At 43.5% G+C, this 16900-nt stretch overlaps 2 protein-coding genes across 5 annotated transcripts; both read right to left on the bottom strand.

The window, feature by feature from the left end:
* Positions 1-439: 439 nt before the first annotated feature.
* On the bottom strand, positions 440-5822 carry abhd17ab (abhydrolase domain containing 17A, depalmitoylase b). The gene is made up of 6 exons (XM_023954533.2): positions 5562-5822; positions 5175-5287; positions 3516-3883; positions 2852-3046; positions 2071-2250; positions 440-1963 (listed from the first exon to the last, which is right to left on the bottom strand). Exons 3-6 carry the CDS (start codon positions 3875-3877, stop codon positions 1738-1740), a joined length of 963 nt encoding a protein of 320 aa, XP_023810301.1. The 5' UTR covers positions 3878-3883; positions 5175-5287; positions 5562-5822; the 3' UTR covers positions 440-1737.
* A 2341-nt stretch (positions 5823-8163) lies between these two features.
* zgc:77486 (AN1-type zinc finger protein 5) lies at positions 8164-16886 on the bottom strand. Of its 4 annotated transcripts, none has more exons than XM_023954530.2 (6): positions 16696-16886; positions 15535-15734; positions 14581-14683; positions 14250-14377; positions 13133-13240; positions 8164-11451 (listed from the first exon to the last, which is right to left on the bottom strand). In XM_023954530.2, exons 2-6 carry the CDS (start codon positions 15692-15694, stop codon positions 11303-11305), a joined length of 648 nt encoding a protein of 215 aa, XP_023810298.1. In that variant the 5' UTR covers positions 15695-15734; positions 16696-16886; the 3' UTR covers positions 8164-11302. The 4 variants fall into 4 exon arrangements, with proteins under 4 accessions (XP_023810298.1, XP_078802813.1, XP_078802812.1 ...); XM_078946687.1 differs by lacking the exon at positions 16696-16886 and adding an exon at positions 16477-16500; XM_078946686.1 differs by lacking the exon at positions 16696-16886 and adding an exon at positions 16261-16496.
* Positions 16887-16900: the final 14 nt, after the last annotated feature.

The following is a 16900-nucleotide window of genomic DNA, read 5'->3' as shown; positions in this document are numbered from 1 at the left end:
TACAGGACAGAACCAGAGAATAGAAAATTACGCTGAAAACACGAAAACACAGCCATCAAGCTACCTGTAAACCACCAGGCTGAGAGAAAGGATTATGTCCAATCCAGACCCGCCCGTCTGCGCCGTTCTAACCGCTCGTCTGCGTCGTTCTATCCACCCGTCTGCGCCGTTCCACCTGCTCGTCTTCGCCGTTCTAACCTCCCGTCTGCGCCGTTCTAACCGCTCGTCTGCGTCGTTCTATCCACCCGTCTGCGCCGTTCCACCTGCTCGTCTTCGCCGTTCTAACCTCCCGTCTGCGCCGTTCTAATCGCCTGTCTGCGTCGTTCTATCCGCCCGTCTGCGCCGTTAGACCCTGCATGTGTGAAACACAGCCTGACAGGAGACGGTGAGGAAGAAGCCTGTTCTCAATGAAAACGAGGAGTCAGAACAAAATACTCACTTTTGACAAGAAACACACAAAATATTTTATTGACTTTTTCTCTTTAATCCACAGAAAGAAAGAAAAAATTTTCAAAACTAAGAAGTTGTAAAGTCATAAACTATGATTAGGGAGAAGATATGAACGTGATTCCCGACGCTTTTGCATCAAACCAAGCTCCTCAAACTTCCCTAAAACTCAGAGGTTTGGATTTCCGATGATGAAAGCTACAGTTTGGTTTCATGTCTCCATGACTTTCTGAAAGCCGACGTGATGAAAAACAGAATCAGACGATCCACACGGATTCAGGTTGGAGATAAAAGACTATCTAGGACCAAAGGCCTTTTCTGGATTTCCTTTTTGCAGGACGATTCTGTAAAAATCAGAACTTTGGTAAATAAATAGAAAAGCGGACCTGAAGTTTTTCACAACAGTCATCAGCAAAAACCATCAAGAGTCCATCATCACAGCAGCCTGCTGGCCTTCAGCAGACGGAGGTTTCCCACTTTAAGAAGATGCTTTTGGTTTTCAATTCAGACTTTGGTGACGTTTATTGTTTTATTCCCATAAAAGAAAAAAATCTTGCAGAGGAAAACGCTGCAGCTTCCAGCTGAATAGTGGATCCGGCCTCTGGGGGGTACCAGAACCCAGAAACAAAACAAAAACAGACAGAACCTAAACGATGATCTCCTTTTGGAAAAGTCCAGTTTTCCTTAAGTTGAGAAAGTGCAGGCAGTGTTTCTGCTGCTGCAGGCAAAGCTGTCAATAAAGTTTTTCTTCTGTTCGTTAGAAAAAACGCTGGAAAACGTCCGACCGTGCTTTTGCTTTACAAAGTTAGAAAACTGTTGAGTGTTTTTGAACCAAAACTTCATGGAAATCTCAAACTTGAATCTATTTTTATTTTTAAAAAAGGGGAAACATTCAATCAGGAATAGTCAGGCGGGGCGAGGCCCGTTCCTGACAGGAGCAGGAAGTTCTGAGAGGATGAAACCCAACGATGGATCTTCATCGCCGGGTTTGATGATGAGGTGGAACCTAAAGCTAGCTGCAGTCGTCGCTGCCAAAACCATCGGCTGAAGCGTTTCCTGCACCTTCTGAAGGTGGAGAAGACGCTGAAACAACCGTTACCTGAGCAGAAGGATAAAAGCTAAAGGTCTTCACGTGAGAACACCAAAACCAAAAGACCGGAACCAGAGAACAAACGGGCCTTCAGTGACCGCCCCGGTCCGTCAGGTTGTCTCCTCCAGTCTTTGTTCTGTGGTCAGGCGATCTGCGGCCCGACGACCTCTTCGGGGCGCAGGAAGACAGCAGGGCGGACGTCAGGGATGCTGCACCGCCAGCTCCTGCAGGATGAAGCGGCGCAGGCGCTCCAGGTACTGGCTGTACAGTTCGATGTCGTTGTGCCCCGCCCCCTCCACCCACAGCGGCTCCACGGCTTTGGGGCAGCGCTCGAACAGCGCCAGGCCGTGCGAGAAGTCGATCACCTCGTCTTCGGTTCCGTGAATGATGAGCACCGGAGAAGTGATCTTGGACACTTTCTCGATGCTAAAAAAAACGGACATTTGGAGCAAAACGTCAGAAAAAGAAATCTTTGCATATCAAGTCGGTGAAGTTTCTCGTTTCCTCGGACGCCAACGCCACCCGCGACTTACTTGGGAAAAGCATCGAAGCAGTAGGTCTCCTTTGTTTCCGGAAAAGCCACTCTCATGCCGGACGTCAGAGGCGAGTGGAGGATCACGGCGGCACACTCGTACCTGGAGGCCAGATCCACGGTGGGAACCGTTCCGATGCTCTGGCCGTACAGGATGATGTTCTCCGGGCTTATGCAGAACCTGGTTGCATAGGGAATCAAAAACGACGACTTCCTTAGACACTTTTCTTCCAGTGGTTTATGTTTTTGAGGGAAAAACGACCTAAAACCATGACGAACGGTTTGGATTTCTGTCAGTTTCATGAAGAAAAAGCTCAAAGAAGCCTGATGGGAACAAATAACTTCAGTCTGTTTGACTTTATTCACAGCGAGACTCTCATGAAGCCGGAAAACAGAGGATTCAGGTCTTTTCGGCTCTGATCCGATTCCAAGTCCCGATCTAACACATCAAAAAATGAACTAGTGTTATAACCAATAGCAACACTTGCTGTCCGTTTTAAACGTTTATTCATAGAGTTATTGATCCTGTAAGTCTGAATTTGTGAAAAGCTTGCTAACTTTACCGTTTTTGTGCGCCTCCTGTTCAAAACAGAGCTGGATTCTGCTAATGCTTTACGCCAATCAAAACTCACTATCTGTTCGTGATATGCAAACCTCTAGTGGTATTTATTTATAATAACAGGCTGAAAATATAGAGCTCTGATCATAAAAATGAGAATAAAATGAATTTCTGATCCCTGATCGGGATGCAACCTCCGATTTCCATCTTCAGGATAGTTTACCGCGTCCTCAGGGCGTGCCAGGCGGCGTCCACGTCGGCGTACAGATCCTTCTCTGAAGGTTTCCCGCTGCTGACGCCGTAGCCTGAGTAGTCGTAGGAGAAGATGTTGCAGTTGATTCGCGTTCCAAGGCCGATGTAGAAGCTGCTCATCTGGCCGAGGTCGACGGCGTTGCCGTGGGAGAAGAGCACGGTGAATCTGGGGGTACAAGATGGGGGGGGGGGGGGGGGGGTGTCAGTAGGTCAACAAAACAAGCCGGGAAAGTCAAACAGGAAACTGATCCCAGACTCGTGATAGCAAACATGCAGAGATCAGCTGCTGACGAATAACTTCCAGGGTTCAAACTTCAAAGTCTGCGACCTGAGAAAAATGCAGAGCATGAAGGTTTTCCAGTCTGGCTTCCTGGAAGCATCTTTTTTCTTTTGCTGAGTTCATTTTTCTAAGATCAGTTCTGAGCGAGTGGAAACTCATCTCAACTCATCAAGATGAAAGAATGTTTCGATTGTCAGAAAAACCAGGAGGAAGACTCTTCAGACTGGCACGCGTCAACAGGGAGGCGTGTCTTTTAAAGAAGGCGTGACGCCGAAGTAAATGAATGTACGAAAGGAAGGAAGGAAGGAAGCTGGGGACACGCCCACAGATACAAACCCACAGGTCCGGTATTCACCTGGCATTGGGGGCACAGCGGATGAACATGCAGCCGATCCTGTTCCCCCTGCTGGAGCGAGTGTACAGCACCTCCATCATGTCCAGCTCCGCCTGGCCGTACTGAAAGTCGGCCCTCTCCGCCAGGTGAAGCTTCCACCTCCCCTCCGCGGCGACCGAGCTCCCGCTTCCGGCCGTGGACGCCGCTCCGGTCTGCGAGCGCTGGGCCTGCGTTCCGCAGGGCGCGGCGGGGGCCACCTCCGGGTCTGGCAGAAAGGTGTAGGAGGGGTCCGGGGGCAGGAAGGCCAGCTTGGCTGCAATGCGGCTCGGGCAGGGCGGGCAGCAGAACAGGCAGCAGAGCTCGCTGAGAGACAGGCCATTCATCCTTCCCTGAGCAGAACCAGAACAACGGGATCAGTGTGCAGCTGGATCTGCACCAACACAACAGCCCCCCTGTTCCAGCAAGGCCTAGGATGGGACCGGGTCTCTCCGACAGATCCACCATTTACATTTACAAGCCTTTCATTTAAATTTTTAGTTCCAATTCAAAACCAACTTGGTTTGCTCTAAAACTGTTTTCCACTTCATGGAAACAAAACGCAACAAAAATTAAACTCATTGTTAAAATTTGACATTTTTACACTAAAATACCCTTTAAAAAGGCAATAATTCAGAGGTAATAAATCAGATTTATATTTTTTCGTTCTGTCCCGCAGTAAAAATGAAATTTAAATGAAGTTCCACAGCCATTTAAAAAAACCTTGATGTCAGAAACGCCTGAGAAACCAGGTGTTTCAGAATCTGCAGCCGAAAAACACACTGATCCTACCAGTAATCATGGAAAAAAGTCAGGAATCTAACACGAGAGTTTGAGGTGTGGCCCAGAAAGCTTTTCATCATTTTTACTGGAAAACATTTGAGCTGCAGGTGTGAAAAAGACCTTCAGCTGCTTTTTCAGAGGAGACTTTTGTCCAAAGCAGCTCGTTCCAACGTGGTTTTGAGGAAAACAAAGTCACTTTGGAAGAAAACTTTCATTCCTGTTTGGTATATTTTTTATTAGTACTTGGTTGAAACCATTTTAAGACTCTTTATTAATTGTAAATTCTTGATTTTAATGATTGATGCACATTTTAGTAAATTAGTTTGTTGTAATTTCTGTTTTTATGACTAAATGATTAACTTTTCATTTAGTCTTACATTTTTTAGCAATTGTTTACATTTTTTAGCTATGACTGAATAATATACTCTTAAATACCTGTTAATCAGTGCATTATTCATAAAAAAAGTAATTTTAATATAAAGTAAATTCACAAAAAGGTAAAGGGAATGCACTGACCAAGGAACAATTTCCAAATGTAGTTGAAGTTATAATAATGACAAAGTGTCCATTCATCCTAAAAACATTCCTCCAGCTGGCTCAAAAATTGATCGTTTAGTAAATGATGAAAATACTTATTAAAAATTAAAATTTATAAAAAATAATTTACAATAATAACTGTAATGACTACTTCCTTTTGTTTTTAAAACGTATTTTTTCTGATAGTTTTCCTCAATCATCACTGGTGTCTTCATCAATGAATAACATCATGTCTTGTACTTCCTCATAACTGCAGTAACAGGTAAATGGCCTTCACTGCCGGTAAAGCCGCTGCAAAGCCGCATCACTGACAGACGGACTCACCTGTTAAGTGGAGAACCGGCTCGTCCGTAGAAATGACCCGGGGCAGATGCCCTTCACCTCGGCTGATCGCAGACCGAGTCCCGGCGCTGTTTGTCCGCGTCGCACGGAGGATCCTGCCGGCGAACAGCGGAGGACTATTTAACAACGACTTCCAGCTCGCAGTCCGCGGAGGAGAACGAAGTCCGGATTACACCCATTTTTGGAAAAAGCTTCCCCGAGGAATCCTGAGAGACCGAATATTTCCCCCCCGAAGCTAATCCTCAAACAAAACAACTATTTCCTATTACAGAAAAGTTGTCTTTCATATAAAAATATATAAAAAAAGTATTTCTACCGAAGTGTAAACGGACAACTCCTGCCTTATGGAGCAACAAGTCCTCGTCTCACCTCAGAGCCAGAAGCGGTCTGCGCACCGGACATTTAAACAAGCTAACCGGGGCTAAGCTAGCAAGACGTAAACACGAAAACGATGAGCTCACGAGCAACTTCAGTACAAAATCAGGTGACTTCAAGGGTTTCTATTCTCCTAATCAAAGCCATCAAAGTAACTAAAATCGTCTCCGGTGACTCGGTCGACTGCGTGTGTAATTTATTAATCCTTAGAAGTGCGATGTTTTCTACACCGTCCCACCGCATCCGGAAGCGACAGATAACCGGACGTGACGTCAAAGGTTTATACTCAGCAAACCGGTTACCGGAAGGATGGGCATCAGTGCGCATGCACCCTTTTTTATTTTTTTAATTCATGCCAACAATTCAGTGAAATTGTTTTGAGGGCTTTTTTGTTAGTGGAGTGTAATATTGGTTTTATGTAAAAATTTAAAATTTGAAAAAATGAGTAAAGTTAGTGCTTTATGATTATATTTACATTTATTAATGTAGAATTTTGCCAAGAATGAATAATTACCGTAAATTCCGGACTACAAAGCGCACCCGATTACAAGCCGCACCCACCCATTTTCACGTGTTTAATTAGTTTTATACATACACAAGCCGCGTCAGAGTACAAGCCGCGCATATGTTAGGCTAGGCCATATTGTCATCCTGACCGATCACGGCCAGCATCCCAGAATGAGTGCAATTCATTAGCCCGTTGTGGGTGTAGCCAGCTTTGCCTCTGGCTCATATATTTGAGTGAGTCAACATCTGTCAAACAGCATGGACCTCTATTCTGTTCACAAGTCCCTCAGTTATGGTGTTTTTATTTCATTTTTTTTTACTTATTGACAATCTAGGTATCATACATAAAACTACAAACAGTAACCATATAATCAACATTACATCCCTCAGTTATGATGAGGAAATTTACATCCGCGATTCCACATTTCCCATGAGTCTTAGGGGCTAAAGGCGGGGCCAATGCCCGGCTCGCCATTCTGTTGTACGTGTTTAAGAATGAGCAAGTAGCAGCAGTGCATGGAGGGGTGAACGGGTACAGCTCTCCTTCCGCTTGTGTCGCGGCAGCGTTATGGGAGTAACAGGGCTGGTTAAAAAACACACCGGTAAAATACAGCAGCGCCGACTGAAAAGTGCGCGCCTCAGCGCGATACGCGATACGCGCGCCTCAGTGCGGCGCGTGCGTCAGAATTCAGAAGCCTCTGCACTCCGCAGACGCCTCCGCGCTCCGCTCCCGCCCCGCGCGCTCCTTGTCTCCCCTTCCTATCTACTCCGACACCTCTGGCCAGGCGGCTTCAGGGAGGAGCACTTCGTCCCCGTTGCGCCGGTGGATGGAGCAAATCGTTTCTGTGCAGAGCAATCAGACTTAATACTGTACGTTTTGTGTATGAGGGGCGGGTGCGTTGTTACGTGTGGGAGCCTTCAGACTGCCATCGGCCCCGCAGCTCAATCAGCAGGAGAAGATGTCTCCAGCTCACACGGAGGCTGTGAGTTTTTCAAAGCAAAATTCCGCTTTTACGGTTTCCTTAGAAACCGTAAATGGAGTGTAAATTCACTCCATGCGCTGTTCTCTCTGTCACGCAGCAAACCGGCTTTTCCAAACCCATTGGTGACGGTGGACTTTTTTACGCTGCTTTTAACGATTGCTTTTAACTTGAAAGCTTCATCATATTGTAGCGGCGATCTGGTGCACGTTGGGTCTAATGGCACCAAAGGATTCTGGGATGCGGCCGGGCATGCGTGTTTCATTTTGTTGAACCATGACTGAAGTGTCTAAGACCTGAAGTCAAGTCCATGCTGTTTGGCTGCTTAGAGGTGTATTGAATATAAATGACTTGTGCTTGGTGTTAGATAGAGAATTCAAACTTTTCACTGAGTTCGATAGTACGTACATGGCGGCCGCTAATTAAATCTATAAATTAGCCGCGTCACTGAATAAGCCGCAGGGCTGTAAGCGCAGGAAAAAAGTAGCGGCTTGTAGTCCGGAAATTACGGTAAATTCTAAAAATATTTTGCTTTTTTTGAGTTTCTGAAAAAAAAAACATTTAGTACATTTTCCAATCTTAGGGAGATTGGAAAATTTTTGAAGAAATGATTGTTTTGACTGTTTTGAAATGAAGTTTCAAGTAGTGACCATTTCATTGAAATACATGTTTTGTTACCTACCGGTAATAAAGTTGCTTAGCGAATAACATTTTTACATAAAACAATAATTTTGTTGTAAAGTACGTTTTCACTCTGAATCTTCAGTTCATTTCCTTTAAAAAAAAAGTGTTTTTAAAATGTTTAGTTCAAACATTCAAACGTTTCCCTTCAGAGAAAAGCTTAAACGCTTGATTGAAAACCTTCACTTTAACTGCTTTTAGTGTGAAAATACCTAAACCTAACTAAACACTTATTGTATCCACACCAACAATCTTTCCTTTAAACTACAAAAGAAAAAAGGAAATAGAAAAACAATAAAAATAAATAATTTTTTTAAAAATTATTATTCTAAGTTTAAAGTATTGTTTAAAAGCTAATAAAGTGTATAATGGTAAACCAAAGCAGATGTGGTCACAGGTTTGAGGAAAAGGAAAAAGACAAACGTAAATTAAAATAAATTGTGATTTTATTGTTTTATACTTACTCTTATACATCATACAATCCTATTTCTGAAAAGAAACCAAAAAAGTAAAACAATGGCGGTGTTTTAGGGGACAATTGCATCAAAAAAGGTTTTTCATGACATTTCCTTACAGCTTAATCGTGAATAAACAAAACTTCATCCGTCTTAATCTCTGCGGTGAAACAAACTCCAACCAATCATCAAAATAATTAAAGTTATTCATCATCAACCACAACCTTTGCATAAAAGAAACTTTTCTAAGAGTATAGTGGAAACGGAAAATGGAATAAATGCAACAGAAGAAGAGTTGTGTCTTTACTGGTGTCACTAGATGTTTTTATTGGAATGCTAGCCCTAACTGGTCACACACAGTCATAACCACGAGGGGTGTCCGTCCCTCAGAACATGAAAGACAAGTGAGCGTCCATCCTTTACTGGAGAAGAGCCGAAAAGCAGGAAGAAAGCGAAAAGCGACCCGTTATTAGAATTCTGCAGGTTTACATTCGTACTTTTAGAAGAAAAAGCAGGTTAATGGTGGGATGGATGATATGTGGAAGCCTGGTTTACTCAGCTCAACGGCCGTTCTTCATCTGTGAAGCAAAGGTCTGCTATGATAAATGAAGCAGCATCAACCCATCTCCAGATCTGCAGACCTTCACGTTATCTGGCCTCCAGACAGGTTTTTATGTCTTAACTACAGGAGAGGAGACAACCAGGTTCCACTTTAGGCACCACCTCATCATCCCAGTTACTCACAGATGTCCACCAACACTAACGGTTCATGCGTTTTGTTGACAGATATACAAAATTCTAAGAAACCTTCCAAAAAAAGTGACAGTTTCTCTGTTAAAATTCCTCAGTTTGTATTGATCAACATAGTGTTTGGGTGGATAACCGTCTTTCACCGGAAGCATCTTGTTTGTTGGTTTTGTAGCGTGTTAGCTCCTAAAGATGTCGTACATTTCCTCCTGACTACCAGAAATAAAGAAAAATGCTGCCCAGTTAAAAAAAAACTTTTTTTAAAAAAAAAAATCCACCATAACCTACAGTTCCCAGAGCTCCGCCCCCTCACATTTGGTATCACTGAAAAGCCCTAATTGTCCCAATAGATCCCAAAAGGAGTTCATTCAGGGGTCTGCAGTGGTTGGGAGATGTTCAGGTTTTAGAAATGTCCTCTACAGAAAACACATTTCCATTTCTGGTAGTCAGGAGGTTACTTATAACTTTTCGACTCTCGGAAATAAATGTTCGAATTGGGTTTCCTGCCCAGATGATTCCATAAAAAACCAGTTATGCGTTTTAAATGCAGTTCCTCATACGAGTCGAGAAAAACTCCTGATTCAGTTCCAGCTACACCCTCACAGAATCTGAGGTGTGTCGGCAGATCAGTTGTGTGCCGTCAGTGAGATCCAGACGGGAACTCGGACAAGAAGAACCCGAACCTTTCCGTCCCATCCAACGGAAAAGGTGGGAAAAGATGAGAACAGAATGCGTGGAAGTTAATCAGACTATTGTGAAAGGCGTTTTCACAGAGACACGTCAGAGACAACGGCTTTCAGCTGCTTATTACACGGAACAGGAAAAGGAGAACGAGCAGAGTACATATTCATGCCCCCCCTTCTTTGAAAATTATGAAAAGCACTTAAATACTTTCAACTTCTCTTTACCTCATACCCCCCACTCTTTGATTACTTGGCAAACATTTCTCTTTAGATGTTATTTACACTTTTTAGGGGAGGGTGGCGCCGTGTTCACTCCAACCTGAAGGCTCCAGCTCTGTTGGTCTGACAGGTTCCACTCATGCAGGTCAGACGCTCTCAGCTGGAGCCAGCGAGAGGTAGCGGTGGACCTCTGACGCCCAGCACGGCACGCCGCTTTGCAGCACGGCAACAATCTTTGTTGTGGTTGAACCCATAAGTCCCAGCAACCCCGGTCAGTTTTCATTCAGCATGTGTCAGTGGTCTGCTGGTGGTTAGAAAGAATCGTACAGGAGATCACGGCGCCCTTCTTTAGCCAGAACGTTGCATCAAATGAAGAAGGCAAATGTTCTCTGTGAGCTCGTTCAACGGCTCAGACAACCCAGATGCTGAACCAAACCAAGTAGGCGCGTGACCGGAACGTCCGGCAGACTTCTGTGTGACCGACGTCCAAACGAAGGAACCTGATGCACAACATTCAGAATTTGGCTCCACCAAGTCCGGCCTCCTCCGTTTTCTTCTTGTGTGGTCGCATGATGAAGACGGTTTTTCTAAATATGAACTAAAACGTGCAAATCTCGATGATTTGCTGCCAATCCTCCACAAGGATAAAAATAAATAAAATGCAATCACACAATTCAAGCTAACCACAATATATTAATATAGATCATCTGATGTCACACTCAAAAAAAAAAAAAAAAAAAAGAACTCAATTACTCATCCAAGTCGATTTCTGGATTCGCCCCGACCTTTCCCTCCCCATTCTATATCTATATAAAGAGACACGTCTGTAAAATGCTGAGTCTTTTGGGCTTGACGTGCAGATCAGATCCTCAAGTGGTTGGGGGGGGGGGGGGGGGGGGGGGGGGGGCAATTCACAAAGAAGTTGACATCATTTTCTCCATCCATCTTCGTATATCCCTAAACACTTGAAGGTCTTGCTGAAAAAGTTTCATTAAAATTCAAGAGACCTCCTGAGTTCTCCTCTGTTTGCATTCAGTCACAGTCCTCAGCAAATATTTCCTTCTATCTTTATGCAGGGATTGTATAAATTGAATGTACACAAAGCCTCAAAGTTGAGACACAAGAGGAGGGAAGAGGGTTAAAAGAAAAAAATTCCTCCAACCCACAGCATCACAAGTGTCCATCAACCCCCCCCCCCAAGCTAACGTGCACACACACACACACACACACACACACTTTCATATAAACACAGGCATACGAGAAGCACTCGGGCTCAGCTGAAGTCACTAGCGGAGAGAGGGTAATGCTAGTAGGAGAAACGTCCGGCATGTGGCTGCAGCCACATTCACCCGCCCCACCCACCTTTAACTCGCATCCACACACAAAGTCATGATTTCAGGTGTTTTTTTCCGTCCAGGTCGCCATTGTTCAACTCCGGGAGACTTTTATTGAGACTTTTGTCCTCATAACTTCTGAATTTTCTCGGCCACCACGATGGGGTTCTCTTTGCGTATGCGTGCGGCGGCCGCACTCCGGTAATCGTAGGGACAGTCGTGTTTGTCGGAGTAACGGTGGATGGCGCAGAACAGGTTGCCACAGCGACAGTCGAAACCTTGAGGAGAAGACAGGACAGTCACACAACCAGGCTTTAGGATGACACGTTCTTAAGCTGCGTTCACGCCGAACGCCATTCCCGTGGGGGAGGCGGGGCACGATCAGAGGTCCAGCGGCACAATTTGAGCGCCGGATGCATTGTGGTGCAGCGGCACCAGCGTGTTTTGGGTGTCGGGAGGTTTCTAGAGTTCAAATATCTGAATTTTGTCAAACAATTTGTGTCATGTCAACCAATCAGGAACTCAGCTATGCCCTGTGACATGCAGATGACACGATCAGAGGGCGGAGTCCAAAACCAATCTGATTATTGCCGTTCGTTCTCCTCCTGAACTTAAGGACATTTTTCTTATTTGCATCGAGACGACAACAAAAAGACGCCGCTAACGGCGCCGCCGTTCAGACGCAGCTCCTGCGGTAGACGGTGAAGTTCACCGTACCGGGAGAACCTCTGAATGATGTCACAAATCTTGACACGGAGACGTGATTACTGACGCTTCCATAGAACTCTGCAAAAATAATCAAACCAGATTTCTGAAGGTCATCCTCGTCTTTCATGCAGTCATACAGTCAATGCTCCCGTGTCGTGAAGAGGACAGAAGCTCCTCCCACACGCATTGAGAGCGTCCAGTGAACCCAATGGACCCAATTTTGGACAAGCAGTGAATTTCACGCGCGGCAAAAAAGAGCGGCAGACGCAAATACGACATGCAAACGGGTTTGGTGTGAACAAAGCATTTCTGCCGTCATAAAGAATGACTGAGAGGAAACATGTAAATTCTTAAAGTTATTGAATAAAACGAGTAAATGATGAAGAATGGATTAGTTCAGCTCCTTCTGCTTCATGTTCTTGTTTTTACCCCAGAGTTTGAATGTGACAAGAGAAAAAGAGGATCCATACCAAAACCAATAATCATTACACTACATTCCTGACTGAGATTTCATTTGAACTTTTTAAAGGCAGCGATTGTAATTATGGGTCTGGAAGCTTTAATTAAACATTAGAGAAACCTGACTTCAGCCTGTGGCAGCAGCTGCAGAGGGTGAGAAAGACGTCGAGTATAAGAACAGGGTTACATAGAAGAACACGTAACAACTGATTCTCCCATAATCCTTTAGCAGCGGAGCTTTGGCTCCAGGGTTTACGTTTGTTTGACTACCGTAACTCTTCAACCGTTGACGCGATCAACATAAATCAGCTGATTCAGTGGCAGAGAAAAGCACCTTTACGCTGTTATGCAACATTTTAAGTCAGTAATGTGTTACATAATGACACAAAGCTGCTTTTCTCTGAATCTGCTGGAATGACTTTAATTGCATAGATGGCATAAAGAGTTACTGAATGTCAAAGAGCGTTTGTTATTTAGGTGTCGCTGGCGACATCTCCAGTGTTAAAGGGTCAAATGTTGGTTTTTGTAAGTTAAGGCGAAGCTGAACAAACATCGGTTTCTTTCTTTCTACAAATATAAACGTCGGCTAAAAAGAAACACATCTGAACTAGCATCGCGTTAGCATCGACACGAGTTAAAAAGATGGAAGAATATTTATATGAACCAAAGTTTCCGCGTCAGAAAGCTTCATAACCCATAAGGGAGAGACTGTCCTGGCAGATGCGATTTTCAAGCGACTGAAGCAACATTCAGCGATCGGCACCAACACATCCCAACGACTGAGCTGCTCACCGGTAAGGCCCACTTTTTTTCTGCAGGAGAAGCAGCGGTTCTTCTTCTTGTTTTTGTCAGGAGTTTGTTCACCATCTGAAGAAGCTTGTGCTGCTTCACTGGCTGGTTCTGGGAAAAGGAGAAGGAGCATCAGCAATTAATTAATTTAAAAGCAAAAAATCTTACTTGAAAAATTAAAAAACTTTAAAATAAGGTCGAATCATTTTCATAAAAATACATAAATGAACAGAAGATGAAAGAAAAAAATAAGAGCAAAAATAAAACAAATATTGCATCATCTTACATAACATGACGTGTTGTCAGTCTATACAAAGGTTTCTGCATTCAAAGAATGACGTTCGGTCAGACATTTATGATAATAATATTGTAAAAAGTGCATTAAAGCTGAAAAAAGGTGAATTATTATAGGATAAAAAATACAAACATCAAATTTAGTTTTTTATTTATAATTATAGTTATGATTAACTATAAATTAACTATATTAATTATAGTTTTTAAAGAGTGACCTAATGTCTATCAAACTAGAAAAGTTCACTAAACAAAAGATCCACTTTAAACTACAGATTTTTTCTTGTGTGATTCAAGACTCAGTTTTAATATTTGTATTCCTGGTTTATAAAATCTAAGATTGAACGAAAACAGTTTAGACAAAAATCCCTGTCCAATCAGAATCCAGATGCATCAGGGATTGCCACCCAAAATAAAACCAAAATGATAAATAATAGTACAAATACTAAATATGCATAATAATAAATCACATTTTTTTAAAGTTTTTTTGGTACTATAAAAGTTTTACTAAGAGATTTAGGGTTTTTGTCAACTGTATATTCTTTACATTTAGGACACAGAACAAAAATGTGCTATGAGAGAATTTTATGAACAGTTTTAAGACACTAAAACAATAAAGAAGATTCAAAGGTATAATATAATCATGCTTTGAAATAATTTTTAAAACGTTAATATAATTTTTAAATAAAGAAATTACCCGTTTTGGAGCTAAAGAGATCAACAAACTTTCATAATTTAAACAATAAGAAATCATCGACGAAAAAGAAAAGTTGATGTTTTCTAAAGATAAGTGCAGGGAACAGAAAATGGCGGGAAATGTGCGGCTTACCTGTGCTGTTGGAAGTATCTTCATCGTCCCCCTCCTCTGTTTCTGCTTGATCTGCTTCTACAGCTCCGGACTCTTGGGAAATGCTCATTGTTGTCATCTGCTGAGTTACTGGGCTCGGAGAACTAGGACTAAAACAAAGAGGGGGAAAAAAAAGAAGTGCAAACATAAAAATTCACATAATTGAGAAAAATAACCTTTTTGGTAAACTTTAAAATACATACGAATCATTTTCAAGACTACTTCAAAGTAACTCTGTAGGTTTTTACAGTTCTGATGTACTTTCTCAACATTCATCAGACTTTATGGTGGTCTTTGGCTTCATGTCCCGTACCTGCTGGTTTGTTCCTCGGGTGGAGATGCTTGTACATCTGTATTGAGCTCTGAGCTTGTCCCCTCCACAGTAACAGCAGCTGCTCTTGAGGGTGATGTGGCCGCTGTGTGGGAACACAACAGTCTGATACCACAAACATCACAACAAAACCTGCTCTTGGAGCAAAAACATTACAGTCTTCTCGGCTAGTTTTTAAAAACCCACTCTGATAAAAATTGTGTTTTTAGCATGTTCTTGTGGCTTTTTCCTAATGATGGAGGACATACATAAAGAAGATTAAGCTTGGAATTAAGTTTTTGAGTAATTATTTAAATTGTTGTAAATCAGGAGTAGGCGTTAGAGTTATTGGCGTTAGAAAAAAGCTTGTAGCGGTGACGGTGCTACAGCGGCGGGGCTACAAGCTCCCTGTTCTGATCATCCACCTGCAGACAAATAGATCCATGTGTGTCTTTGTTTTCTTCGTCTGAGCTGCAATCTGGATCTAAACTGTTCGGCTGGATAGCTCTAACGTTGCTCGCCATTTTTGTTGCACCGCTAATGTTAGGTTGGAGTTGTGAGGGGCTGTAAGCTAGCGGGAGAGAGTGTAAACAGATGGTGGATGGGAAATTGGGTTGGATTACTCCGTGCCAAAAGTCCCTTCCACAACTCAGGAGAATTTCTAATGAACTCCTGCCGCTCTGCAGAAACTATGTCCTGGAAAACGATACAGGTTTTTGAGTTTTGGCTAAAAACGCCATAATCTGGATTAAAAGACCACCAAGAAAGGATTGAAAACAGATCAAAAGATGATCAGAGAGGGGCTTTATTGATGGATCTCAAAAGTCTAAGTGTTTGTGTTGCTAAAATAGACTCCTCCAATCTGATGCCACCATGCAGTCAAATCTCACACCAAGTCTTTAACATACATCAGAACCAAAGAAGAAGAAGTAAAGGTTGTTGGTTTTATCGACCAACCTTTCTCTGCTGGGGGGCTGGATCGCCCTCCTCCCTGTTGTCTCTGCAGATGTTCCTTGTAGCAGACAGAGCACATGCCATTGGTGCGGGGGTTACCGTAGAAACCACATCCCATAGTACAAAGCATTGGCACTTGCGTCTGATTGGTCTCCTGAGCCATGCTCTGACAGAGGGGGCAAGGGGAATGGGAGAGGATTTTCCTGAAAATGCGATACACAAGTTAGTTAGTTAGCAGATGTGAAAACGGGGTCAAAGGAAGGATGACGGCTCCTCTGAGTCTGAGGGACCACAGCTAGAACCTGCAGGAGCCTGAGCCTCCCTGGACAGATGTTCCAGCTGTGAACACGGAGAGTCGAGATAACGGCAAACATTCAGCCCAACTTAGGGTTAGGGGAGTGATGACTGAGAGCAGCCGCTTATATGCAGGACAGTAACCACACTACTAACTCTTAACCCAAATAAACATATTAGTATCAGAAATGTACAGCACATAAAAAATAAAAAAACATGTCTCAGCAAGAACTGACAGGAACAAAACCACTGATAATAATAAGTCTCGAAAATGATTAACTTGTACGCAGAAAACATGAAACAAACTCATTCCTTCCGCACGAAAACCAGATATTTTCCGGACAAAGTTAGTCCGAACAACAACCCGAGAGGACTTCTTAAAAAACAACAACCCCCCCCCCCTCCCTGAACGACAAAACATGGCGCGACAGTTACCAAAGAAAGTTGCTTAATTAAAACAGCACGACTTTCAACGGACGGCTGTAAAAAGAAAAAAGAGAAAAAGACAACAATCGGTGTCCCGAGCTCGGATGGCTGAAAAAGCAAACACGAACGTTAGCAAACAGCTTCGGTTCGGTCGCCGTTTTCTCATGACAACACCAACGCAGAGGCAGAAAACACGGTTGTTTGCCTCGTCTTAATTGAGATTACCAGAGTGGAAAGCCCAACGTGTCGGTTCTTTCCAACAATAAACGACTACGTTTGATTTACTCGAATTAAGGCCGTTTGCTAGATGCTAGCATTAGCTGTGGCGCTAGCATAATCAGTCAACCCCCAACCGCAGCGATTCGCGGCCGCATTTTACGTAGTTAAAAAACCGTCATCATGGTAGAAAAGTCCGAACTGCGAGTCCAGGACTGAGTCAAATACCTGAATTTGGACAAACCGAGGACTGTCAACGACCTTGGACTTCAGATTTCTACAAGTTGAATCCAACCCAGCGCGCGGCCTCGGCCCCTGAGCGAGCTCGCGACATTCGGAACAAGAACCATGACGTCACCGGGCGAGAAAAGACAGCGAAGTTCACGCGAAGCTCCGCGAAGAAAGTGCACAACGTCTGCGCCAAACACTGAAG

Source organism: Oryzias latipes, chromosome 4 (assembly GCF_053564925.1).
Source record: "Oryzias latipes strain Hd-rR chromosome 4, Olatipes_Hd-rR_3.1".
Classification (NCBI taxonomy): domain Eukaryota; kingdom Metazoa; phylum Chordata; class Actinopteri; order Beloniformes; family Adrianichthyidae; genus Oryzias; species Oryzias latipes.
This window is presented reverse-complemented; position numbering and strand designations above follow the sequence as displayed.